Raw genomic sequence first — 26,685 nt, 5'->3', positions numbered from 1 at the left:
AGTTTACGTGAAATTCAGTAAATCATCCATGGCGTAGTTAGCCAGTGTGAACTGTGGTAACAAAGGCAGCCATGCAGGCTGGGCAGAGAGGCAGCACGTGCCCTCCATAATCATTTGGGGAGACTCAACGGCTACTTATGGGACCACAGGGCCAATCCTAAGGTATCTTGGCTACTTTTCAGTTTTTATCATCGCTTAACTCTTCTAGGTCTTGCTACTTAATTTCCTTATTTGAAAAATGAGGCCAAAGAAACCATCCCAATTCATTCCCTAGGGGACTGTGAAAGCCAATAAAATTATTAATAACTTCTCCCTCCCTCAATTCTTTCCTTTATCCATCATACACATTCACCTAATTATGCAGTCAGCTCTTACTGAGCCACTGCAAGGTACAGGACAGGTACAGGCACTGCCCATGTTATGGGACTGTGGATGTGAAAAGGACATATTTTTTGCCTGAACTCAAGTCTGCAGTCCAGTGACAACATGTGAAAGCTCTTGGAAATGTGTAATATACCATGCAGATTGAGAGACTGGGGCAGGAATGGAGTTACTCTGCTCTTCCCCACTTTAACCAGACACAGTGGTAGCTTTGGTTGACATTTGTTTGTTTGTTTTTGGAGACAGAGTCTCATTCTGTCACCCAGACTGGAGTGGAGTGGCGTGATCTTGGCTCAAGCGACTCTCATGCCTCAGCCTCCCAAGTAGCTGGAATTACAAGCATGCACCATCATACCTGGCTAATTTTTGTATTTTTAGTAGAGACACAGTTTCCCCATGTTGGCCAGGCTGGTCACAAACTCCTGACTTCTGGTGACCTGTCCACCTCAGCCTCCCTAAGTGCTGGGATTACAGGCATGAGCCATCACACCCAGCCTTTGGGTGTTTTTTTTTATCTGACTCCTCTGATTTATAGCAAGTGACTGAGGCTGGCATCTGTTCACAAGACTTATTTTCCATCTTTTAAAAAAATAACTAGTTTTATTTTACTAGTCATACCCCCACATTTTCTCTTATTAAAAATGTTCATTATGACAGCATGTAACTGAATCCCCTCAGTATTTTGTAGATTTATTTCAACACTTTGCCTTTTAACTTTCTGAAAGTCTGGTTCTAAATGAAGCTATCTTCCATTATTGTTTTGTCTATTTTGTTAAGTCAGGTTTACGGAGGTATAATTTACATGTATAACTTATTTTTAGGTGTATGGTTAAAAATTTTTGACAAATGCATACCACCAAGTAAGTGCCTCACAACGAAGGTGTAGAGTATTTTTCTCACTCCAGAGAGTTCCCTTGTGCCCTTTACAGTCAATCTCCTTCCGTAATCACTACACTCTGTCAATCACAGATGTGATTTCTGTGTTTATAGCTTTGCATTTTCCAGAATGTCATGTAAATAAAGTTGTACAATATGTGATCTTTTGAGACTGGCTTTTTGAATCCAACATCAATGCCCTTGAGATCCAGCCAGGTTGTTGTCTATCGATGGCTTCTTCCTTTTTATTACTGAGTGGTATTCCATGGTGGGGATGCACATGGCTTGTTGAACTATTCACCTACTGAAAGACATTCTGTTTGTTTGTAGTTTTTGTCTATTACAAGTAAAGTTACTATGAACGATCCTGTACTGCTTCTTGCGTGGGCACAAGTTTTCGTGTCCTTTAGTAAATGTTCAAGAGTGCAATTGCTGGGAATGGCAAGCGTGTTTAGTTGTTTGAAGAGACTGGCTTTCATTCTTTAGCATGATGCATCCAGGAGTCATCCACGTTGATGCATATATCACAGGTTTTTTTCCTTTTCATTGTTGAGCAGCATTCTCTTTTACGGATATATCACAGTGTGTGCACTCCATTCACTAGTTTGTGGGCATTTTAGTTGTTTCCAGTTTGGGGCTATTATGAGTAGAGCCTCTGTAAATATTTAAAGACAAGTTTGTTTGCCTTGCATGGGTGCATGGTTTTATTTGCTTCAGGTACATACTTAAGTACTTAGGACTGGGATTTCTCTTGCATCTTGACACACTGAAATTCCTGGTTTGCTGTGGAGGATTTCACTAGCAGAAATTATAAAAATGCTGTACTCAAACCATTGTGATTTAATTATTAAGCCACTGAATGAGAAATATTAGATGAACCATTCTACTTTCAAAAAAAATCTCAATTGGGCAAGTTCAACACAGAATATTTCTGGGCTTTCTTCTTTCCTTGAGTCTATTATGTTCTGGGCCCAGTTTCCTGGGTCCAGCTTGGGGTTTCTCTTTCTGTACATGGCTCTTGAGTTTCAGATCCTCAGCGCTGAGACAGAGAGAAATTCCTGAGCTCATTCTGCGTATGTAGTAGGCTTCTGGTTTCCATAGCTGTGTGGTCTAAGCAGTGTCAGCCCAGGGATGCTCCCACACTGTCACTTTTGATGTCTTCCAGCTTCTGATGTCCAGGGTTCTGGCACTTCCACCACTCTACTCTCTTTCCAGATACCTGGTCTCAGATGGCTGGAGCATCTATTCTATCATCTCTCTGTTATCTGTTTAAATGACTGCAACCCATGGGCTGAAATAATAAACTTTAATCTTATTTTACTCTGTTAACACAATGGGAAGGCTTTGCTCTTTAAATAATTAGTAGTGATGGTGTTTTTTTAATGGAAAACCCATAGTCTGTTTACATTTCAAACTGCTTTGTAAAAAAGAAATTCTTGATGAAATTCAGCTCCAAATTTTAATTAACAGCCTCTAAAATACGTAGCATTTAACATTTTTTTCTCATTTACTTACCTAACTTTACCCTTGTCTTCGACTATTGATTCAAGAATAAATGACATTTCAAAAGTGTATTTAAATAATTGGTTTTCAGTAGTGACAATGAAGGCCATAGAAAGAGAAATCTATGTTTAACACTCACACCCATGAACATGCCAGAAGATACTGGTTTAAAAATATAGTCTGGAGTATAGTTCTCTGAAAATATTTTTAGATTGTTTGGTTAATAATGCTTGGTAAAGTTAATAGTGGCAATTTTATTCCAAGAGTATAAGTAGAATAATACCAACAGCATTCTTTAAACTGGTTTTCTGAAAATTTGGAAGTTCCACAGCGTTGTTTTGGGCTGGTTTCTAGAAGTTCTGTGCCTTATCCCTGTACCCCTAGGAAACAGTAGCAGAGACATTAGGGGTAAAGACAAGAGAAGAGGCAGCAGCCATCACAGGTCTCCTGTGTCTTCCTCACTCATGATGAGGAGTTACTTTGGACCAGATCTAAGCTAGGTCTGGGTTATCAGGATTAGACTGATCATATGCTAAAGCTGGCTTGGAGTTAAAACCAAACTTACCTTGATAAGATCTGACACATTTTCATGCTACTTGCAATAATATTTGGTAAAAGAAATTGAGTCATCAGCAGTAATCAGTACACATAAAAGACTGTCATAAATATTCTTTAACGAAGTCATGTTTCAGCAGTTCTGTTCTTGATTACCCAGTGTCTACAATAGTTTGCAGTGTTGAAAATGACCCTACACCTTGTATGTTTTGTATGGCCACTGTTTCCTGTAACTTTAAAAAGACTCCCATTGTGATTCTTAAAATTCAGAGAACTCAAACTTTCCTATTCTGTGCCCCAGATCTCCTCCCACCAACCTTCTTCCACCTCCCACAAAATAAGGAGTATGGTCTCGTTCATCTACAAGGGTTCTGGAGAAAAGATCTCCAGTGGTTTTCTCCTTACCAGCTGTGACTTTGCTGAGGAAACACACCAAGTTGCATAAGATGATAGATCAATGTTGGATGGAATTACATGGAGGGTGCTAGATGAGGAGAAGGCTCTGAGTGTCTGAAAGGAATGCATATGGCCTCAGGTAGCAGCACGGCCCAACATTGCCCAGACCACCCTTTGTATCCTCCGCATCTACATTTCCCTATGCCAAAGGGTTGAAGCTGGATCCAGAGAGGAAGTGGAATCAGTACTTCCAAGTTTCCCAGCTCAGACTGAACAGGGCATAAGTAGCCCTACCCCAGGGTGCAGGAATGTGAGGACTCAAGAGCCAGGCAGGAAACCCTCTTAGAAGTACTTTCAAGGTCATGCACTTACTCCCAGCCCTGCCTCAGCTCTGCCCAAGGTTCAGGTTGACTGCAGGTGACCCCTGTCCCCTGGGGCACCACATTTTCCCTGGTTCCTTAGTTTGTGATCACATGTCTCCGTGAGGCATAAGTGGTAGCTTCCATGAAAGAAAAGTAAGAAAGACGAGGGCTGTTTTTGTTTGTTTGTTTAATTTTCTTTCCCTTTTTAAAATTTTCATAATGTATCTGGATTATATCATCCACGATACAGTTTTTAGCATGCTTTTCTTTCTGTATTATTCAATTAATTTTTAACACATGACCAAAGATTTTAGAGGCACACAGATGAACCACAAAACCCCATTTTATTAATATATTTGGAATAACATTTTAATTGACTGTTTGATTTAAAATCAGCTGCGAAATTGTCCTGTTAAAGGATAGTAATAAAAGTTATGAAAAAAAATCTGTTATGCATTAGAGCAATTCCTCATGCCTCTCTTCAGCTCATGATTAAGCAATTTATGTCATTCTGTAGAATTTATAAATTGGCATTAAACATTCATCTTTGAATTTCAAAATTGTAGCCTTTATCAAATTTCAGATCAAAAGGTATGAAATCTAACTTGACCTTCTCCAAGCACTAAATTATCCTTCTACCTGAGTGAACTGAGCACTTTATGCAGTCCTCTCCTTTAGGTATAGGAATATTTAGGCCATTGTGCTATGAAAGTATTCTGTGACTAGTATAATCTGTCAAAATAAGACAATATTGGTAATTTTGACATTATTTAATAATTAAATGTACCCCTTTAAAAATCACATATTGCAATATTTTCTCATTTTTATAGCTTTAAAATATGTAATAGGATGAGACTTCTGCTTGTATATATAAACTGACAGCTAGTTTAAAGAAATTTTATGTGGCTAATATCTGTAAAATATTATAATTCCTTGATGGACATTTCCTACTTAAAACATTGTCAGCTAACAGTATAAATATGTATTCTGATACATATGAATTGATAATTGATATATTTGTATCATAGTCATATGCATAATAGATTGTCCCCTCTTCTAAAATCCATGGCATTTTATCCTTTTTAGTGGTGGTTTTACCTTTATTCTAGTCACTATAGTTTGAAAGTTCAGAGAACTTTCTTTCTCTACCTTCTGACTCTGCTTTCTCCCCTGTCACCCAGCAGGGCAATTCACCATCTCTCAAAGGTCCTTTCTCTTCATAATCTTGATCATTCACCCTGGCATTGCATTTTTTTTTTTTGTTCTAATTCAGAGTCTCCTCACTTCCTTTCAGAATCAGTGCATATGCTTCCTAATGATGCTCCCTATTGTGTCTCTCCATCAGCTGCTATAGAAGCCTCCAGATTTTTGATAGACTCCACTATTTTTATTGTAATCCTGTTTGTAAACCTTTAACAGCTCCCTGTGGAAGAACTAAAAATGATGAAACTATTTTTACTCTCTCAGAAATGTGGATATTCCAATTCTTGTTGTAGCTTTATTTTCAACTTTTCACCCTTATGTATCTTTGCTTCTGCCAAACTAAGTGTTTGAGATGATCCTGTGACTTCTGCCTTTCTTCTATTTTTTTTCTCAACTTAAAGTTGAGATATTTTTTCTCATCTTTGAATTTCAAATTTTTAGCTGTTACCAAATTTCAGATCAAAAGGCACAGAATCTCTAAGTACTAAATCCTCTTTATATATGAGTTAACTTAGCACTTTATCCTTTCCTCTTTTTTAGATATAGGTATATTTTTAGTAACTATCTTCCTTATCCTACTTGGTAAACAATATCAATGCAAAGTAACTGATTAAACTTGTTATCATCAAATGTCTAAGGACAAAGCTTTGCATATAGCAAATTCTTAATAATAAAATTGAATGACTGACTACATTATCAGATGAATGAATGAATGAGTGCCTTTAACGTGGCAGGACCCTTCAATTCATGAAGTTTATGGTCTATAGGGCAGAGGGAAAAAAGAATACTGATTAAAGTCTTCCTTTAATCACAAGAGTGTAATTATGTGGTGAGCCAACTGCTTTACATCAACTTTCAGACACATTCAGATGTTAAAAGAGTACAGTGCAAGAACTGGGCTCAATAGGCCATAATGGGACAAAGACGGTTAAACTTAACTTTCATGCTCTGGTCGTCCTTCTTTAATATCCCCTGGGAATGGTCAATGTTGTCTCCATATCCCAGGAAGAGAAGCACTGAATACTGATTTTCATTGCCTCTCAATTCTTTCTTACATGTGTGCCCTCTCACCCCCATAGTTATCTCTTCATGACCAGGGATTTTATCTTCTACCTTTTTATGTCTTAGTTCATAGCCAAGTGCACAGAAGACATTCAATGAATTCTTTGTTTAGGAAGAATCAACCAGCTGAAGGGAATTGTTCTCACTGTAAGTGCAGCACATATCAAACAGAAAATATGAAGCTTTTTGATATCAGAAAATGTATTATTTAAAAATAAATAATATATTATAAATATGCTATGTAACATTTAAACTCTTGTTCTACTTGTGGAAATAAGCTATACATTCAATAGAGGACAGATACTAGATGTGCCAAAAGCATATGCCCTTTGACATGAAGAAATAGATCACATGGATTTCCATATTACAAGAGTCACTTGGTTGCCATTGACAGAAATCAACTCATAATGTTTTAAATAGAAAAGGGAATTTCTTGGCTTTCATATTTGGAAAAGGAAAAATCTGAATGCCAGTGGCTTCATGTATTGCTGGATCAGGATTTTGGAGATTTGACTGATATTTTTCCATTCCAATTCTTTCTCTTTCCTTCTTGCTTGCTCTCTCTCTCTCTCTCTCTCTCTCTCTCTCTCTCTCTGTTTTTCATCTCTTTCTCTCTCTTTTTCTGTATCAGAAGAGATTGACCTTGAGAGCAAATGGCTCTATTTTCATGGACTAATATTAAAACAACAGAGAGAACATTAAAAAAAATATCTTCCGGTGTCGCTTTATCAAGCTTCAAGAAAGATCCTGAATTGCAGTCATGTCTTGCACTAGAATCAGTCATTGATTGTCAGTGTCAGGGCCAATATGGTGGACTCAGCCCAATTCAGATTTCCAGTCCTCTGGGAAGTTGAATTGGACAATGTTTCTAATAACTTCAGGACCACAGGGAGTGGCAAGGATGAGATGCTTCTCCAGGGGAAGGATGCTCCCAGAAAAAATAATGGACCACTCTAGATAGTTCATTGCAGACTCTGTATAATGGAGTAGCAGGAAAATAGGAATAAGGATTGAAGATATATGGAAAAAACTGACTTTGTTTGGAATACAAATTAGTATTAACTTTCAAAAAGCAAGGTAGAACCATTGACAATGGGTTTTAAATTTTGACCAGTCCTATTTCTATATGATTATTCTGAGTTAGTATAGAAACAAACATGTTTTTGAAGTCTACCTTGTAGAGTGATATGGTGAAAGAATAAAGCCAAGGGTGTTTAATGCAATAATTCAGACTTGTAATGAGGAGTGTTCTTATGTGGTACACAGAGAAACTTACCTGTGAATTGATTTCTGTGTTCTTGCATTGATCTTTAAATTCACCGTGCAGAATTTCTTTCATCTGAATGTGTCTTAGAAATTAATACAAAGGGCAATAAAAATTATTTAAAAATACAGAATATAAGTAAAACCTAAAAATGACAAACAGAAATTTTAGCATCTTATTTTCCCTAAATGTATTTACAATGAAAAGGAAAATAAAATGGCATGATAAATCCAAAACTGAATATTAAATGTGACTTTTAATTTTGTCTCAGGTCTTTTAATACTGAAAATATTTTACATCAAAAAATTGAATAGCAAATATTTTCTATCAAAATAATGTTTTAAATAAAATTATTTTCAAGACACAGGAATATCATGAAATATCAAGTAAATTGCAATCATGAAATTTAAGTTACCTAGGTGCATACACAAATATGTACATACTTTTTTAAAATTATTTTTTGAGATGGAGTCCTGCTCTGTCACCCAGGCTGGAGTGCAATGGTATGGTCTTGGCTCACTGCAACCTCCAACTCCTAGGTTCAAGTGATTCTCTTGCCTCAGCCTCCCGAGTAGCTGGGATTACAGGAGACCACCAACAATGCCTGACTTTTTTTTTTTTTGTATTTTTATTAAAGACAGGGTTTCACCATGTTGGCCAGGCTGTCCTCAAACCTCAGGTGATCTACCTGCCTCGGCCTCCCAAAATGCTGGGATTACAGGTGTGAGTCACTGTGCCTGGCCACACATACATACTTTTAAATTAAAAAAAAAAAACTGAATTTAAGTGAAATTATTAATATAAAGCATATGCTCGATAGTCTTATATCTGAAATGTGTAGTGTTCATTTTGTAATGTTGCTTCAGACTCAGACTAAAGAAATCCAGGAAGCTGCCTGAATGAAGCCAGCAAGGGCTTCTGTTTCTGTAGGAGGGAATCCTGTCTGAGACAGTCTGAGCACCAGAGAATTTGTCTATTAAATACCTTTCTGGCAGGAACAGTGAGCTGAGTCTCTTCCAACCGGAACTGAAGATGTTGATTAAAGATGAAATATGTAGATATGGATTCAGAGCAGAAAATTGTTCAACATTTGAAGGTTCAAAAATGTATATTTGTGGTAGTGCATCTAAATTTATTTTATTGAGTATATAACCAAAAAGAACTTCTCTCTTGGGATAGAGGCTGTTTGGGCCAGGAATCCAAGCTTGTCTGAGACTGTCTTAATTCCAAAGCATCATCTTGTCTTGGAAGAAATAGAGCAACAAATTGCACTTCCAAATCTTGAAGACATTCAGTAGTGGAAGCATGGTGTTTAAAACGGCAGGGGCATTTAGGAAAAGACAGGTCCTGGCATCCTGCTTATGGTATGTCATCCAAAGGCATCTGAGAACAGCCATAGGAGGCAGTTCTGATCTTCAAGGGGCCAGGTCTTTTAGAGAAATTGTCATCTGATAAGTCAATAGCTACGATGGGATGTGTTAGACCTTTGGCTGACACTTCACATGCATTTTATTATTGGATCGTCCCTGCGACGTACACATGAGACAGAGAGGAAAAGGAATTTGCCCAAGTCACACAACCAATAAATGGTTGAGTGAAGATTTGACAACATGCAGGTGGTTCCAAGGGCAGGGCTTCAAATCAGCAGACTCTCCAGAGCCTGGATGTAGCTGGCTGGTCTCTGCAGGGAACCTGGATGGTGGTGGCCCCCAGCAGTCTTTGCTCTGGGGTCTTAGCACTTGGATATGACTTTGGAGCTGTCTGTGGTACAACCTGCATGGCATAGTACACTCCATCGGCCATAGGTGTGACTGGACATCTGGGTCTACTGGGATATGAACCAAAAACATCCCATCATGGAGAACCTTCAGTTTTATTATTACGCTGAAACAAATCCTAGAAAGAATTATTACTGTAAATTTATATCCACTGAAAGACTTTTATCATAATCAAATCACTTGTTTAAGAAACATGGTAAGAGAAATATTAAGTGTAGAAAAGCACAGATTGATGTGCAAAAAGTAAATATACCTTACATTATACAGTAATTTTTATGTTATGTGAATTTGTGTTATTTCCATTTTAAAGATAAAATATTTATTACATTCTCTCACTAGAAAAGCATGCCCAAATAATTGGATGAAAACACAAGAAATGGCCTCTTGATACATAATTTAAAGTATTAAAAGATAGCTGTAAACTAGTGAAATAATAAATATTGTTGAATTTCTTGAGAAGAATTAAAATTATTTTATTTCTCTGTCTTTTAGAGAAGAGTTTAAATGCAGGATTACGTGTAGACCTGAATCTTCAAATATTTTAGGGCATAGCACCTATATCTTGCCCAAATGTAATTTTTTTAGACTATTTTTTGCTCTAGAAAGAGGAATATGGGCCTGCAGCTTAATTACCAGGATGGTAAAAAAAACAGCACATTTTAAAGACTTCAGTGCTTAAGCAAGGTTTTAATTTTAGGCGCTAGGGGAGTAGGTTGAAATTGATTATACCTCTTGTCTTTGAGAACCCTCGTTGTTCCTTTGTTTCAGTATCATTGTACACACAGTAAAAAAAAAGGCTTTGGAATAGTGTTATAACAATAGATTCTGATAATAAACCTTCTGCTAGAAGAGTTGTTGGGAGCACAGATACCAATGTCTGTGTGTGTGTGTGTGTGTGTGTGTGTGTGTGTGTGTGTGTGTCTACAGCACCTGCTTGTAAGCATGCTGTTTCCTGTATAACCATCTTTTAGGCTCTCAGAATTTCTAGCAAACACTTTTATAAAGTATGGTAAACAATAAGTTTGTGATTACATTTTTTGTGAAATACTTCAGCAAAGACTTCATGACTAAAACATGAAAAACAATGGCAACAAAGGCCAAAATTGCCAAATAAAATCTAATTAAACTAAGGAGCTTCTGCACAGCAAAAGAAACTATCATCAGGGTGAAAAGGCAACTACAGAACGGGAGAAAATTTTTGCAATCTATACATCTGACAAAGGGCTAATATCCAGAATCGACAAAGAATTTAACAAATTTACAAGAAAGAAACAATCCCATCCAAAAGTGGGAGAAGGATATGAACAGACACTTCTCAAAAGAAGACTTTTATGCAGCCAACATATGAAACATATGAAAGAAAAAGCTCTTCCCACCTCCCCATCCCCCGTCGCTCCCCCATTTCCCCCCAACGGACCCCAGTGTGTAGTGTTCCCCTCCCTGTGTCCATGTGTTCTCATTGTTCAACACCCTTGTGTCTTATCACTTTCTTTCATGTTCCTATAGCGGTAAAAATACATAACATAAAATGTACCATCTTTATCATGTTTAAGCATACAGTTCAGCAACATTAAGTATATTCTCATTGTTATGAAACAGAGTTCCTGAACATTTTCATCTTGCGCTTCTGTAGCTCTGTACCCATTAAACATCAACTCTCGTTTTCCCTCAGTCCCTGGCAACCACTATTCAACTTTCTGCTTCTGAATTTGACCTTTTTAGAGACCTTATATAAGTGGAATCCTGCAGTATTTATCTTTTATTGATCAGTTTATTTCACTTAAAAAAGGTCTTCAGTATCCATTCATGTTGTGGCATGTACAAGAACCTCTTCCATTTTAGGCTGAATAATATTCTATTATATATGTATACTGTGTTTGGTTTACCCATTCATCCCTGGACATCTGCTTCCACTTCTTGGCAATTGTGGATAGTGCTCTTATGAGCATGGGTGTACAAATATCTCTTCTACACCCCGCTTTCAATTATTTTGATATATACTCAGAAGTAGGATTGTCAGATCATGTAACAGTTCAATTTTTCATTTTTTGAGAACACTCCATACTCTTTTCCATAGTGGCTGTACTACTTTACAATCCCAACAGAGAACAAGTATTACAATTTATCTAAATCCTCACCAATGCTTTTTATTTTCTGTTTCTTTGATAGTAGCTATTCTTTCAGATATGAGGTCATATCTTGTTGTGGTTTTGACTTCTATTTCTCTGATGATCAATGATGTTGAGCATCTCTTTATATGCTTGTTGGGAATTTGTATATTACCTTTGGAAAGATGTCTATTCATGTCCTTTTTTAAAAATCAGATTATTTGACTTTTTTATTGTTGAGTTCTAAGAGTTCTTTATATGTTCTAGATATTAACCTCCTATTAGGTATATATTGGTGAATATTTTCTCCCATTCTGTAAGTTGCCTTTTAACTCTGATGATTATGTCCTTTTATGCACAAAGGCTTTTAAGTTTCATTTAGTCTCATTTATCTATTTCTTCTTTTGTTGTCTGTGATTTTATTGTCATATCTAGAATACATTGCCAAGTCCAATCTCACAAATATCATAAATATTTTCCCTTTATTTTTTTCTAAGAGTTTTTACAATTTTAGGTCTTCAATCCATTTTGAATTAATTTTGTGTATAATAAAAAATAAGTCCAATTTTATTGTTTGCATGTATCTTACTTTTATGCTTTTATTATTACTTTTTAATTTAAAAACAATGTTATTAAGTATGTACAATCTGTGATAATATTTGTATCTACTAAAATATATTCTCCCTGGCATAAGACATGAATGCTAATAGAAAATAGAAGAGGATATATATGCTTATATTCACATATACATATATGTATTCTTATATAGATTGTGCCCCTAGAAGCAGAATATGAGGAGTCAGGTGCACATTCCTATGTATTGAGACAGCTCAACAGAGAAAGCCCATAAGGGAGTGAAGGAAGCAGGACATAGAACAGAAAAGAGCAGGAAAACGATGTAGTCTTTGGCAGAGTCTATTATCATTCCAATGTGCTTTGCTTTAGAGTATAAATCACACTGTGGAGTGTCTCTCCTTGAGTCAATGAGACATGTTTTGGTATCCTTGTGTAGGTCTCTCAGTGACTATGGCTTATGGGATGCGGTTAGGGTCTTCCACTACCTGGGAGGCTGAGGCTGGCAGGGCAGTTGTTCAGAGGAGGGGACAGCTGTGAATCCTTTCAGCCACTACTAAGGTGATATGGTTTGGCTGTGTTCCCACCCAAATCTCACCTTGAATTTTACTCCCATAATTCCCACATGTTGTGGGAGGGACCTAGTAGGAGATAACTTGAATCACAGGGGCGATTTTCCCCACACTGTTCTTGTGGTATAAGTTTCATGAAATCTGAAGGTTTTATCAGGGCTTTCCATGTTTTCGTCTGCCTCATTCTCTCTTGCTGCCACCATGTAAGAAGTGCCTTTCACCTCCCACCATGTTTCTGAGGCCTCCCCAGCCATGTGGAACTATAAGTCCAATTAAACCTCTTTTCCGTTCCAGTCTCGGGTGTATCTTTAACAGCAGTATGAAAATTGACTAATACAGTAAACTGGTACTAGTAGAGTGGTGTGTTACCAAAAAGACACCCGAAAATGTGGAAGCAACTTTGAAACTGTGTAACAGGCAGAGGTTTGAACTGTTTGGAGACCTCAGAGGAAGACAGGAATATGTGGGAAGGTTTGGAACTTCCTCGAGACTTGTTGCATGGCTTTGACAAAAATGCTGATAGTGATATGAACAATAAGGTCCAGGCTGATGTGGTCTCAGATGGAGATGAGGTACTTGTTGGGAACCAGAGCAAAGGTGACTCTTACTACATTTTAGCAGAGATTGGTGGCATTTTGCCCCTGCCCTAGAGATTTGTGGAATTTTGAACTTGATAGAGATGATTTAGTGCATCTGGTAAAGGACATTTCTAAGCAGCAAGCTGTTTAAGAGGTGACTTGGGTGCTGTTAAAAGCATTCTGTTTTAAAAAAGAATCAGAGTGTACAAGTTCAGAAATTTTGCAGACTGATGATGCAGTAGAAAAGAAAACCTCATTTTCTGAGGAGAAATTCAAGCCAGCTGCAGATATTTGCATAAGTAACAAGAAGCTGAATGTTAATCCCCAAGAAAATGGGGAAAATGTCTCCAGCTCATGTCATAGGTCTTCATGGCAGCCCCTCCCACCACAGACCCAGAAGTCTAGGAGGAAAAAGTGGTTTCATGGGCCAGGGCAAGGGTCCTCATGTTCTGTGCAGCCTAGGGCCCTGTGCCCTGTATCATAACCACTCTAGCTATTGCTAAAATGGGCCAAGGTTCAGCGCCGCTCAGCTCATGATTTCAGGGAATGCAAGCCCCAAACCTTGGCAGCTTCCACATGGTGTTGAGCCTGTGAGTACACAGAAGTCAAGAACTGGGGTTTGGGAACCTCCACCTACATTTCAGCAGATGTATGGAAATGCCTGGATGCCCAGGCAAAAGTCTGCTGTGGGGCAGGGCCCTCATGGTGAACCTCTGGTAGGACAGTGTGGAAGGGAAATGTGGGGTCAGAGCCCCCCACAGAGTCCCTACTGGGGCTCTGCCTGGTGGAGCTGTGAGAAGAGGGCTACCATCCTCTAGCCCCCAGAATGGTAGATCCACTGACAGCTTGTACCATGCACCTGGCAAAGCCACAGACAGCACAGTCCATGAAAGCAGCCAGGAGAGGTGCTATATGCTACAAAGCCACAGGGGTGGAGCTGCCCAAGACCATGGGAACCTACCTCTTGCATCAGTGTGACCTGGATTTGAGACATGGAGTCAAAGGAGATCATTTTGGAGCTTTAACGTTTTACGGCCCTGCTGTGTTCCAGACTTGCATGGGCCCTGTAACCCCTTTATTTTGACTAATTTCTCTCATTTAGAATGGCCATATTTACCCACTACCTGTACCAGCATTGTATCTAGGAAGTAAATGCTTGCTTTTGATTTTACAGGCTCATAGGCAGAAGGGACTTGCCTTGTCTCAGATGAGACTTTGGACTGTGGACCTTTGGGTTAATGCTAAAATTAGTTAAGTCTTTGGGGGATTGTGGGGAAGGCATGATTTGTTTTGAAATATGAGGACATGAGATTTGGAGGGGCTAAGAGCGGAATGATATGGTTTGGCTGGGTTCCCAAGCACATCTCATCCTAAATTGTTCTCCCATAACTCCCACATGTTCTGGGAGGGACCCAGTTGGAGATAATTTGAATCAGGGGAGTGGTTTCCCCCACACTTACTCTCATGATAGTGAATAAGTGTCAGGAGATCTGATGGTTTTATCAGAAATTTCCTTTTTTGCGGAAAATCTTCCTCATTTTCTCCTGCCACTGCCATGTAAGAAGTACCTTTCACCTCCCACCATGATGTTGAGGCCTTCCCAGCCACATGGAACTGTAAGTCCGGTTAAAGCTCTTTTTCTTCTCAGTCTTGGGTATGTCTTTATCAGAAGCATGAAAATGGACTAATACACCAGGTCAGCAGGGGATAGGTAAGGGGTATTGGGCAGGGCATCAACAGTGTGCAATTTCATATTCCTGACATCTGAGGTCTTTGATATAAAGCATCTCCTAAATTAAAAATATAAGGAGAAATGATTGAAATATAATTCATCCACACCAGATAAATAAATATACATTCGTAATCATAAATGATAGTCTATTTTGTTTTCTCTTACAGAGAAAAAACCCCAACAATTATTTTGTTTCCTTCTGTTGATTCATTTTTTTTTTGAAAAAAAGTAGAACAATAAGCAATTTACTTTCATTCATGCCCAGAATATGTTGGACCTTTCACCAGAATCCACTTTATTCTCAGCTTTTTGAGGTCTACTCATAAAGGGTGAATACATGCCCACTAAAATCTAGTTCAAAAATTAAAGAAAAAGCAGTCAGTGAAAACAGGTCATCCTGCTCCCTTGGTGCTCCATGGAGACAGCTGACTCAGCACCAGAGAGCAGACTGCCAGTGTCCACCACACATCCCCCTAGCAGGCTCACCTAAGAAGGCACACATGCCTGCTTGCGTCTGAAGCTTCCAAGCCTTGCATGTTGAAAATCATCCGGAACGGTCTTCATGAACCACATAATTTCATCTAGAAATGTTGCTACATAATGTAGCTAAGAAATTGCCAAACTATTTTTCTGAATAGCTGTGATATTTTAATGTTGATCATAATCTGAATATGCTTCCTCCATTGGCTAGCTCTTTGGACATCTGTCACATATCAGGTGGCTATGTTTGTGTACAGCTCTTGGCATGTTCTGTGTTCTGTTCCATTGGTCTAAGTGTCTATTCCTCTACCAAAGCCCCAGTTAGGAAATATTGAACAGAGAAAGTGGCCAAATAGACTTACATCCTCCAAAAATAGAAGAATTATTCGAAAGGTTTATTTTTGTTACCTGTAATTTTTTTTATTGCATACTACATTATTTTGTGTTTGTTTAATTTTATCTGCAGCAGATTGTTGAAGAAATATATGTCTTGGTTGTAGAAAAGATGATTCTACATTTTACTAAATATTTCCAATTTGCTTTTTAATTGTAATGACATTTATAAACATAATCAATGATGTTTTTCATTTTCTTACATTTTCCTATGTGTTAATAAGGTGGAGCGTCTTTTGTTAGGTTTGAAAATGTAGCTCTCTTCTTCTGTGTGTATTTTGACTTGCATTCAACAAAGTTCCAGACTATCACTCCCAATAGCTGACACATAGGGTGTGTTGGTTTTTCTATGTAGATAACAGTATTTACAATAACTGATTTTTTCCCCTTCCTACCCACATTGTATGCTCCTTATTTATTTTCCTTTTCTTCCAAGCTAAGACCTATTTTGAGGTAGAAGCAGCAATAAAGGGCCTTCATTTTCTAAATTTTAAAAAAATTTAAAATAGAAACATATTAGATGTTTTATAACAATCCATCCTTCTATTCCACTGACAAACTACATTCAGGGGTTCATTTTGTTAATATGTATGCATGTATGCTATTTGCATGTATTTATAGAAGAGATTGACCTATAATTCTCCTTTTTGGGGATGGCCTTATTTTGATGTCAAGCTTATGCTAGTCTCAGAAAATGAATTCTGGTAAATTTCATCTTTTTCTATTTTCTGAATGAACTGGATGAAAATGTGGGTTATCCCTTCGTTAAAGAGAGGTTAAATCATGTGGGCCATTTTCTTTGTTTGCTTTTCTTTCTGGTCTATAGATTTTTAATAACTGATTTAATTTGTATAATGGTTACATAAATTGGTTCATTTCCTACCTCATCTTGAGTCATTTTTTTGTAAGTTAAATTGTTCTAGAAGTTGTCAATTTCTCATGTCTTTCTTCACCTTTGCTCTTTTCTTGTTATTTCTATTAATTCGTAGCATCATTTTATTTTCTTCTTTTTTGTTTCAACTTTTGTGTGTGTGTGTGTTCCTTTCTAACTTCATGTGCCAGATACTTTGCTATTGATTTTAAAACTATTTTCTTTTCTAAAATGTAATTAAGGTTATTAATTTATTTCTGTGCATGACTTTACTTTTATCCACAAAACTATGATGGATTTTCTTTCATCAATGGTTGGTTCTAAAGATTTATTATTTCTGTGATTCTTTTTTCTCTGAAGCATGCTTTATGTAGAGTTGGCTTTATAAGTTTCTGAACATATGGGGAGGTATGGCTTCATTTCTGCAGTTGACATTCTGTTTTCAATTAAGTTAAGAAAATGCCTGTGTAATTTCGGTTCCTCAGAATGTATTGAGATTTGCTTTGCTTTATGACCTAAAACATAGTTAAGACCATATATCATCTATGAATTCTTGAAAAAGAATGTGGTTTTTGCAAACTGTCTCCAAGTTTTTATAAATGTACTTAGATCAAATTTTCTGTGCTCTCAGTAATGTTTTGCCTCTTTCGCAATCACAGAGATTTGCTTAAAAATCTTGAACATTGAGTGTACCATGGCCACAAGAAGATTTTTATTCTAGATGATATGAGGCATTTCTGGTAGCTGCACAGCAGAATAATTCTTATTTATTTAATTATTATTTTTACATTTTTAGTAGAGACAGGGTTTCATCACGTTGGCCAGGCTGGTCTTGAACTCCTGACCTCATGATCCACCCATCTGGGCCTCCCAAATGGCTGGGATTACAGGCATGAGCCACTGGGCCTGGCTGAAAATAATATTTCTATAGCAGTTGGGGGTAAATGAACAATGGCTTTTGTGACCAGAGGTAAATGGCCCAGAGGACCCAGCACTCCAGGTCCCACTGAGCCTGCCCCACAGCTGAGGGCATCGGTATTTCCACACCCTACAATGCGTGATGCCCCAGAACAGAGATCGGATGCTCTCCTTTATTCGAATGGGGAGTTGAGAGTATTGTAATTGTAATTGAATAAATAAGTATTCATACGCTGTTTTATTTTTCAAGAGATGGAAATTGTATATATATAATTTATATAATTATATATAGATAATAGGGCTTTAGTGCAAGAGAAAAAGGCTTTACTTCTTTCCCTGCCTGTGAAGTCTACATGCCTGATTCACACCCTTTCTTGAGTTCTGGCCAGGAGGCTTCTTACCCTGTTCAAATTGTTACAAAGTTCAGCTAGAGAATTCCTTCTCCCTGTGGAGTTTTACCCCCTGCTCCTCTGGCCACCCTCCCAATTGTTCCCTGTGGTGCCAGGCAGGAATGGGCTGCTTGGCAACCCAGCGAGCTCCCAGGGCCTTTCTGCTGCTTCCTCTACTCCCGTATTTAGCTCGGCTCTCTAACTTGATTCAGCTCCATGTAAAGTCGCACACTTCTCCAGCAAACAGACTTTTAGTTTCTCCAGTTGGGAGAGGGTGTGTTCAGGAGAGAAGGGTCTCTCTTTCCCACTTCAGCAGTTGGGGTGTTCATTGTATTTGAGGTGTCTCCCAGGTCTTGCAGGAGCAGTTCACTTCCTTCAGAGGGTCTGGGGGTCCTCTTGGGATTGCTGGTTTCTTCTTGAAGTTTGTCTGGAGCTAAAATTCACAAGGCAAGCCTCCACATGCTGTTCTGTCCAGAGCTGCAATCTAGTCCTGCCTCCCATCAGCCATGATCCCTAAAATCTCTGTGTTGTCTTATAGATTCTTTCTTTGTTTTTGAGATAAACTGGTCATATCATATATTTTATAGATTCATTGACATGTACATGCACGACACAGCTGGCCCACTTGTAATTAGATTAGAAGAAAGTCAAAATGCCCAATAAATTTTCAGAGTATAAAAGAAACAATTTATAAACTAATGTTTTACATCAAAACTTGGGGAATTATTTAACAAAATTACACTAAAAATCAAGATTTGAGACATGAATGAATTTGAAATTTAACAATCATGGCCTTTGAGTTTTCGAAATCATAAAGGAAAATGAGAAAATTAATTTAAGAGCCACCCTGTACAATCCCTCTTGATAGCCTGTGAGGGTTAACTCAATGAATTATAATGTGTCACCATGGATTCATGCCTTAAGAGTTAATTGAAAATTTCACCAAGAGATCCTTCTTAAGAGCTACAAACTAGAGGACTGCTGTGTTTATTAGAGGATCCTCAGCCATCAAGTGCTGGCTAATCAGCACGTGGCACTCCGTGATGTTATTTGTTTTAATTATTTAGGGGTGTGTGTGTGTGTGTGTGTGTGTGTGTGTGTGTGTGTGATTGTTTGGTTTTGACCCTGTTGATCCCCTGGGCATTTAATGACAAGCCAGGAAAGTCAGAGAAGTCAAAGTGTCACTAGCATCAAAGTCAATCAATCAAACCCTGTGCAGTTTTCTAAACAGATGTGAAACAGAAGACATTTATGACATTTACACTTCTTTATTAATGAGCTCTCCCACACAATCTGTTTGTGGCAGTGATCATAGCTTTTATAAAGTAAGTGTACTCCAGAGCCATTTGTCATCATTTCAGAACCGCTGTTGTCTATTTGCATTTAGGTCTATTGTCTATTGTCTGTTGTCTATTGCATTTAGGGGAAGGGAACATTTTGTGTATAGCTAGCTGATACTTCTCACATTACTTTCACAAATACTTTTGAAGAGTGTTATGAAAACATATGATACTAACATGTATAGCTTTTTTCAGTGCAAATAAATGAACACAAAATCCCCCAACACGGCTTCTTTTTCTTCCTGCATCTTACATAAAAACACTTATATGTTCAATACCTAGCATTAGAGAATCACAGGATTTTGGTTTGTTTCTCCTTTATGGAGCATTTTTTAGTCTGTTTATCTAATTGTCTCTTTAATCTTAGACAAGTCACAGCTTCTCTCAACTTAGTTTACTTTATGTGCTAAAGAGGGATGGTTATGCTGGAACACCTGGGGGCTGTGAGAATAAAAAAGACTTACAAAGTGTCACAAGAAACAGAAGTAGAAATAGTATTGTCCTGACTTCTTGTTCCTTCAAAGGAACATGGCATCTTGCCGAAGATGAACTATGCCCTTAGTATATGATCTCGGATATGGCACATGGTCAACCACATTTTGTATATGCATGGTTACTTTAACCTCCTTGGGACTTTATATCATAAATATCTTAAGAATATATAAACACATCTGAATCTGTTTGCAAGCCAGCTTCTAGAATTTTTAATTCTTAAAATTGATTTTCTGCCAATAGTAAAATTTTAACCTGGTGACAAATGTTAAGTGTTTGTGCAATTCCATTACAGGTACTTTGAGTGGTGTTTATAGCAAGTAGCTTTTTGAAACAAAGTGAATATTTTAAGTTTCAGAAATGGAAATTCAGTTTGTTAATCACTATATAAATAAAACAAAACCATAGCAGCCAAAATCCATGATTTTGAGAAATATCTCTGTGCCAACCCTTAGTCTTTATACTCAACCACAGGTTTCTTGGAAATGGATTTCACTGATTATGAGAAAAAGAGTCTAGCAATAAATTGGTGAAAAAATAAGGAGTTGATAGCACATATATTCTTCTTGTGTCCTCACTCTGTCACCCAGACTGTAGTACAGTGGTCCAATTCTAGCTTACTGAAACCTTAAAACTCCTGGGCTTATGCAATCCCCCACCTCAGTCTCCCAAGTAGCTGGGACTACTGCCATAGGCCACCACTCCTAGCTAACTTAAAACATTTTTTTTTAAGAGATAGGGCCTTCCCATGTTGCCCAGGCAAGTCTTAAGCCTCTGGTTTCAAGTGATCCTTCCATCTCAACCTCTCAAGACACTGGAATTATAGGCTTGAGCCATCATACCTGGCAGCTTATATGTTGTATTGCATTAAATTAACAAAGTCATGATTAGTCATAGTTGGAATGACTTTATCCCAACATTTAACATGCAAGTTAGTATTTTTCAACTAGACAGAAGGAGCTTGACACAACAGTGAAATCTGGAGGCTTTTGGTATGGATTGAAAGAAATAGGAAGGGATGGGTGGCTAGAAATTGTGTTGAGTTTAACTACATATGCATGTCTAATTCTACCATTTGTTTTATTACTACAGAATCTTGAGAAACACACAAACTGTTTTCCCCCAATCCATTAAAAAAAAAAAAAAAAAAAAAAAACAACTCTGGATTTGCGTATCAAGCGCAAGGAGAATTACTGAATTTATGACCTGTGCAATGGGCAATGTAAAATCAAGTGTGCTGTGATGCATACTGATAGTGGTTATATTAATAGTTCTGGTGACGCTCCCCTTGCGTTTCTTCCAGGTTGCTTTCAGCTATGTAACGTTTTCCGATCCCATGAAATGGAAATCGACCAGTGCTTGCTGGAGTCCCTTCCCCTTGGCCAGCGGCAGCGTTTGGTGAAGCGCATGCGCTGTGAGCAAATCAAAGCCTACTATGAGCGCGAGAAGGCTTTTCAGAAGCAGGAGGGGTTCCTGAAAAGGCTGAAACATGCAAAGAATCCGAAAGTTCACTTCAACCTCGCAGACATGATACAGGACGCCATTATCCACCACAATGACAAAGAAGGTACATGATAAGAACGAAGAACCCATTTTCTGGTGTGGTTTTTCAGGATTGATTTTTGTTGGTTTGTTGTTCTTTGATGGAGCCATTGGGCAGAAAAGTTTTAAATATTGGAGGCCGCTCTCTTTTAACGGTTAGAATTATTCAAGAAAAAAGGTCTTTTCAAAGAACATCGTTAAAAGTCCTGCCTCCTAGTAAGATGGAAAAAATATATGTAAAAATTGTGATGAAATTGTATTTTTTAAATTATTGTACTTTAGGTTATGGGGTACATGTGCAGATCATGCAGAATTGTTGCATAGGTGCACACATGGCAATGTGGTTTGCTGACTCCATTTCCCCGTCACCTACATCTGGCATTTCTCCCCGTGTTATCCCTCCCTGACCTCCCCATCCCCTTCCCTGCTGTCCCTCCCTTGGCACCCCCAATAACAGACCCCGGTGTGTGATGCTCCCCTCCCTGTGTCCATGTGTTCTCATTGTTCATCAACCACTTGTAAATGAGAACATGTGGTGTTTGATTTTCTGTTCTTGTGTCAGTTTGCTGAGAATGATGGTTTCCAGATTCATCCATGTCCCTACAAATGACATGAACTCATCATTTCTTATGGCTGCATAGTATTCCATGGTGTATATGTGTCTATCATCAATGGGCATTTGGGTTGGTTCCAGGTCTTTGCTATTGTAAACAGTGCTGCTATGAACATACATGTGCATGTGTCCTTATAACAGAATGATTTATAATGCTTTGGGTATATACCCAGTAATGGGATTGCTGGGTCAAATGGAATTTCTATTTCTAGATCCTGGAGGAATCACCACACCGTCTTCCACAGTGGTTGAACTAGCTTACACTCTCACCAACAGTGTAAAAGTGTTCCTATTTCTCCACATCCTCTCCAGCATCTGTTGTCTCCAGATTTTTTAATGATTGCCATTCTAACTGGTGTGAGGTGGTATCTCAATGCGGTTTTGATTTGCATTTCTCTAATAATCAGTGATGATGAGCATTTTTTCATATGTTTTTTGGCCTCATATATGTCTTCTTTTGAAAAGTATCTGTTCATATCCTTTTCCCACTTTTGGATGGGTTTTTTTTTTCTTCTAAATCTGTTTTAGTTCTTTGTAGATTTTGGATATTAGCCCATTGTCAGATGAGTAAATTGCAAAAGTTTTTCCCATTCTGTTGCTTGTCGGTTCACTCTAATGATTGTTTCTTTTGCTGTACAGAAGCTGTGGAGTTTAATTAGATCCCATTTGTCTATTTTGGCTTTTGTTGTCAATGCTTTTGTTGTTTTAGTCATGAAGTTCTTGCCTACGCCTCTGTCCTGAATGGTTTTGCCTAGGTTTTCTTCTAGGGGTTTTATGGTGTTAGGTTTTATGTTTAAGTCTTTAATCCATCTGGAGTTAATTTTAGTGAAAGGTGTCAGGAAGGGGTCCAGTTTCTGAATTCTACATACTGCTAGCCATTTTTCCCAACACCATTTATTAAACAGGGAATTATTTCCCCATTGCTTTTTTTTGTTAGGTTTGTCAAAGATCAGATGGTTGTAGACATATGGCATTGCCTCCGAGGCCTCTGTTCTGTTACATTGGTCTATATCTCTATTTTGGTACCAGTACCATGCTATTTTGCTTACTGTAGCTTTGTAGTATAGTTTGAAACTAGGTAGCATGATGCCTCTGGCTTTGTTCTTTTTGCTTAGGATTGTCTTGGCCATGGGGGCTCTTTTTTGGTTTCATATGAAGTTTAAGGTGGTTTTTTCCAGTTCTGTGAAGAAGGTCATTGGTAGCTTGATAGGGATAGTGTTGAATCTATAGATTACTTTGGGCAGTATGGCCATTTTTACAATATTGATTCTTCCTAACCATGAGCATGGAATGTTTCTCCATTTGTTTGTATCCTCTCTTATTTCCTTGAGAATAGTTTGTAGTTCTCCTTGAAGAGGTCCTTTATGCTCTTTGTTAGTTGTTTTCCTAAGTATTTTATTCTCTTTGTAGCAATTGTGAACCAGAGTTCCCTCAAGATTTGGCTCTCTGTTAGTCTGTTATTGGTGTATAGAAATGCTTGTGATTTCTGCACATTGATTTTGTATCCTAAGACTTTGCTGAAGTTGCTTATCAATTTAAGGAGATTTGGGGCTGAGATGATAGGATCTTCTAAATATACTTGTCATCTGCAAATAGAGACAATTTGACTTCCTCCTTTACTGATCAAATACCCTTTATTTCTTTTTCTTGCCTGATTGCTCTGGCTAGAACTTCCAATACTATATTGAACAAGAGTGATGAGAGAGGGGATTCTTGTCCAGTGCCAGAATTCAAAGGGATTGCTTTCAGTTTTTGCCCATTCAGTATGATATTGGCTGTAGGTTTGTTGTAAATAGCTTTTATTATTTTGAGATATGTTCCTTCAATACCAAGTTTATTCAGAGTTTTTAGCATAAAGGGCTGCTGAATTTTGTCAAAGGCCTTCTCTGCATCTATTGAGATAATCATGTGGTTTTTGTCTTTGGTTCTGTTTATGTGGAGGATTATGTTTATAGACTTGTGTATGTTGAACCAGCCTTGCATCCCCAGTATGAAGCCTACTTGTTTGTGATGGATAAGCTTTTTGATGTGCTGTTGCAATTGGTTTGCCAATATTTTATTGAGGATTTTTGCATCTATGTTCATCATGGATATTTGCCTGAAGTTTTCTTTTTTTGTTGAGTCTCTGCCGGATTTTGGTATCAGGATGATGTTGGTCTCATAAAATGATTTGGGAAGGATTCCCTCTTTTTGGATTGTTAGGAATAGTCTCAGAAGGAATGGTACCAGCTCCTCTTGGTACATCTGGTAGAGTTCAGCTGTGAACCCGTCTGGACCTGGACTTTTTTAGGTTGATAGGCTATTAAATGCTGCCTCAATTTCAGCCCTTGTTATTGGTCTTGAAGGTTTCAACTTCTTCCTGGTTTAGGCTTGGGAGGGTGCAAGTGTCCAGGAATTTGTCCATTTCTTCTAGGTTTACTGGTTTATGTACAAAGAGTTGTTTGTAGTGGTCTCTGATTGTAATTTGTATTTCTGTGGAGTCAGTGGTGATATCCCCTTTATTGTTTTTTTATTGCATCGATTTGATTCTTCTCTCTTTTCTTTTTTATTAATCTGGCTAGTGGTCTATTTTGTTGATCTTTTAAAAAACCAGCTCCTGGATTTATTGATTTTTTTAAGGATTTTTGTGTGTGTGTCTCTATCTCCTTTAGTTCTACTCTGATTTAGTTATTTCTTGTCTTCTGCTAAGTTTTGAGTTTTTTGATCTTGCTCTCTAGCTCTTTCAATTTTGACAATAGGGTATCAATTTTAGATCTTTCCTCACTTCTCTGATCGGCATTTATTGCTATAAATTTCCCTCTAGACACTTTAAATGTGTCCCAGAAATTCTGATACATTGTGTCTTCTTTCTCTTTGGTTTCGAAGAACATCTTTGTTTCTGCCTTCATTTCATTGTTTATCCAGTTGACATTCAGGAGCCAGTTGTTCAGTTTCCATGAAGTTGTGAGGTTCTGAGTTAGTTTCTTAATTCTCAGTTCTAACTCGATTGCACTGTGGTATGAGAGACTGTTTGTTATCATTTCTGTTCTTTTGTATTTGTGGAGGAGTGATTTATTTCCAATTATGTGGTCAATTTTAGAGTAAGTGCCATGTGGTGCTGAGAAGAATGTATATTCTGTGGATATGGGGTGAAGATTTCTGTAGATCTATTAGGTCCACTTGATCCAGATCTGAGTTGTACTCCTGGATATCCTTGTTAAGTTTCTGTCTTGTTGATCTGTCTAAAATTGAGAGTGGAGTGTTAAAGTCTCCCACTATTATTGTGCGGAAGTCTAAGTCTCTGTGTAGGGCATTACGAACTTGATTTATCAACCTGGGTGCTCCTGTATTGAGTCCATATATATTTAGGATCATTAGCTCTTCTTGATGCATTGATCCTTTTACCATTATGTAATGCCCTTCTTTGTCTCTTTTGATCTTTGTTGGTTTAAAGTCTGTTTTATCAAAGACTAGGATTGCAACTCCTGCTTTTTTTTGCTCTCCATTTGCTTGACAAATCTTCCTCCATCCCTTTAATTTTAGCCTATGTGTGTCCTTGCCAGTGAGATGGGTTTCCTGAATACAGCACACTGATAGGTTTTGACTTTTTATCCAATTTGCTAATCTGTGTCTTTTGATTGGAACATTTAGTCCATTTACATTTAAGGTTAATATTGTTATGTGTGAATTTAATCTGGCCATTTTGATGCTAGCTGGTTGCTTTGCCCACTAGTTGACACATTTTCTTCATTGTGTTGATGATCTGTACCATTTGCTATGTTTTTGCATGTCTGGTACTGGTTGTTCCTTTCCTTGTTTAGTGCTTCTTTCAGGAGCTCTTGTAAGGCAGGCCTGGAGGTGACAAAATCTCTCAGCAATTGCTTGTTCATAAAGGATTTTCTTTTTCACTTATGAAGCTTAGTTTGGCTGGATATGAAATTCTAGGTTGAAAGTTCTTTTCTTTAAGGATGTTGAATATTGGCCCCTACTCTCTTTTGGCTTGTAGAGTTTCTGCCCAAAGTTCTGCTGTGAGTCTGATGGGCTTCTCTTTGTGGGTAATCTGAACTTTCTTTCTGGCTGCCCTTAGCATTTTTTACTTTATTTCAACCCTGGTGAATCTGATGATTATGTGTCTTGGGGTTGCTCTTCTTGAGGAATATCTTTGTGGTGTTCTCTATATTTCCTGGACTTGAATGTTGGCTTGCCTTGCTAGGTTGGGGAAGTTCTCCTGGATAATATCCTGAAAAGTGTATTCCAGCTTGGATTTATTCTCTCTGTTACATTCAGGTACACCTATCAAATGTAGATTAGGTCTGTTCACATAATCTCATATTTCTTGGAGGCTTTGTTCATTTCTTTTCACCCTTGTTTTCTCTATTCTTGCCTTCTCATTTTATTTCATTGAATTGATCTTCAATCTCTGATATCCTTTCTTCTGCTTGGTCAATTTGGCTATTGAAACTTGTATATGCTTCGTGAAGTTCTTGTGCTGTGTTTTTCAGCTCCATCAAGTCGCTTATATTCTTCTCTAAGCTGTTTATCCTAGTTAGCATCTCATCTAACCTTCGTTCTAGGTTCTTAGTTTCTTTGCATTAGGTTAGAACATGTTCTTTTAGCTCTGAGAAGTATGTTACTACCCACCTTCTGAATCCTGTTTCTGTCAGTTCATCTGATTCATTCTCCATCCATCTTTGATCCCTAGCTGGTGAGGAGTTATAATCCCTT

General features: G+C 37.8%; 1 protein-coding gene across 4 annotated transcripts in view; it reads left to right on the top strand.

The window, feature by feature from the left end:
- The window catches only part of MYO16 (myosin XVI), a 695,568-nt gene that overhangs the window by 133,441 nt on the left and 535,442 nt on the right, over nt 1-26,685 (top strand). For all 4 annotated transcript variants that reach the window (XM_074387449.1, XM_074387448.1, XM_074387447.1 and 1 more), the window contains one exon: nt 21,130-21,393. In XM_074387449.1, coding sequence (XP_074243550.1) covers nt 21,168-21,393 — 226 coding nt within the window. In that variant the 5' untranslated portion in view covers nt 21,130-21,167. The remainder of the gene's footprint in view (nt 1-21,129; nt 21,394-26,685) is intronic.

The sequence above is a fragment of the Saimiri boliviensis genome, chromosome 16, assembly GCF_048565385.1.
Source record: "Saimiri boliviensis isolate mSaiBol1 chromosome 16, mSaiBol1.pri, whole genome shotgun sequence".
Classification (NCBI taxonomy): Eukaryota; Metazoa; Chordata; class Mammalia; order Primates; family Cebidae; genus Saimiri; species Saimiri boliviensis.
This window is presented reverse-complemented; position numbering and strand designations above follow the sequence as displayed.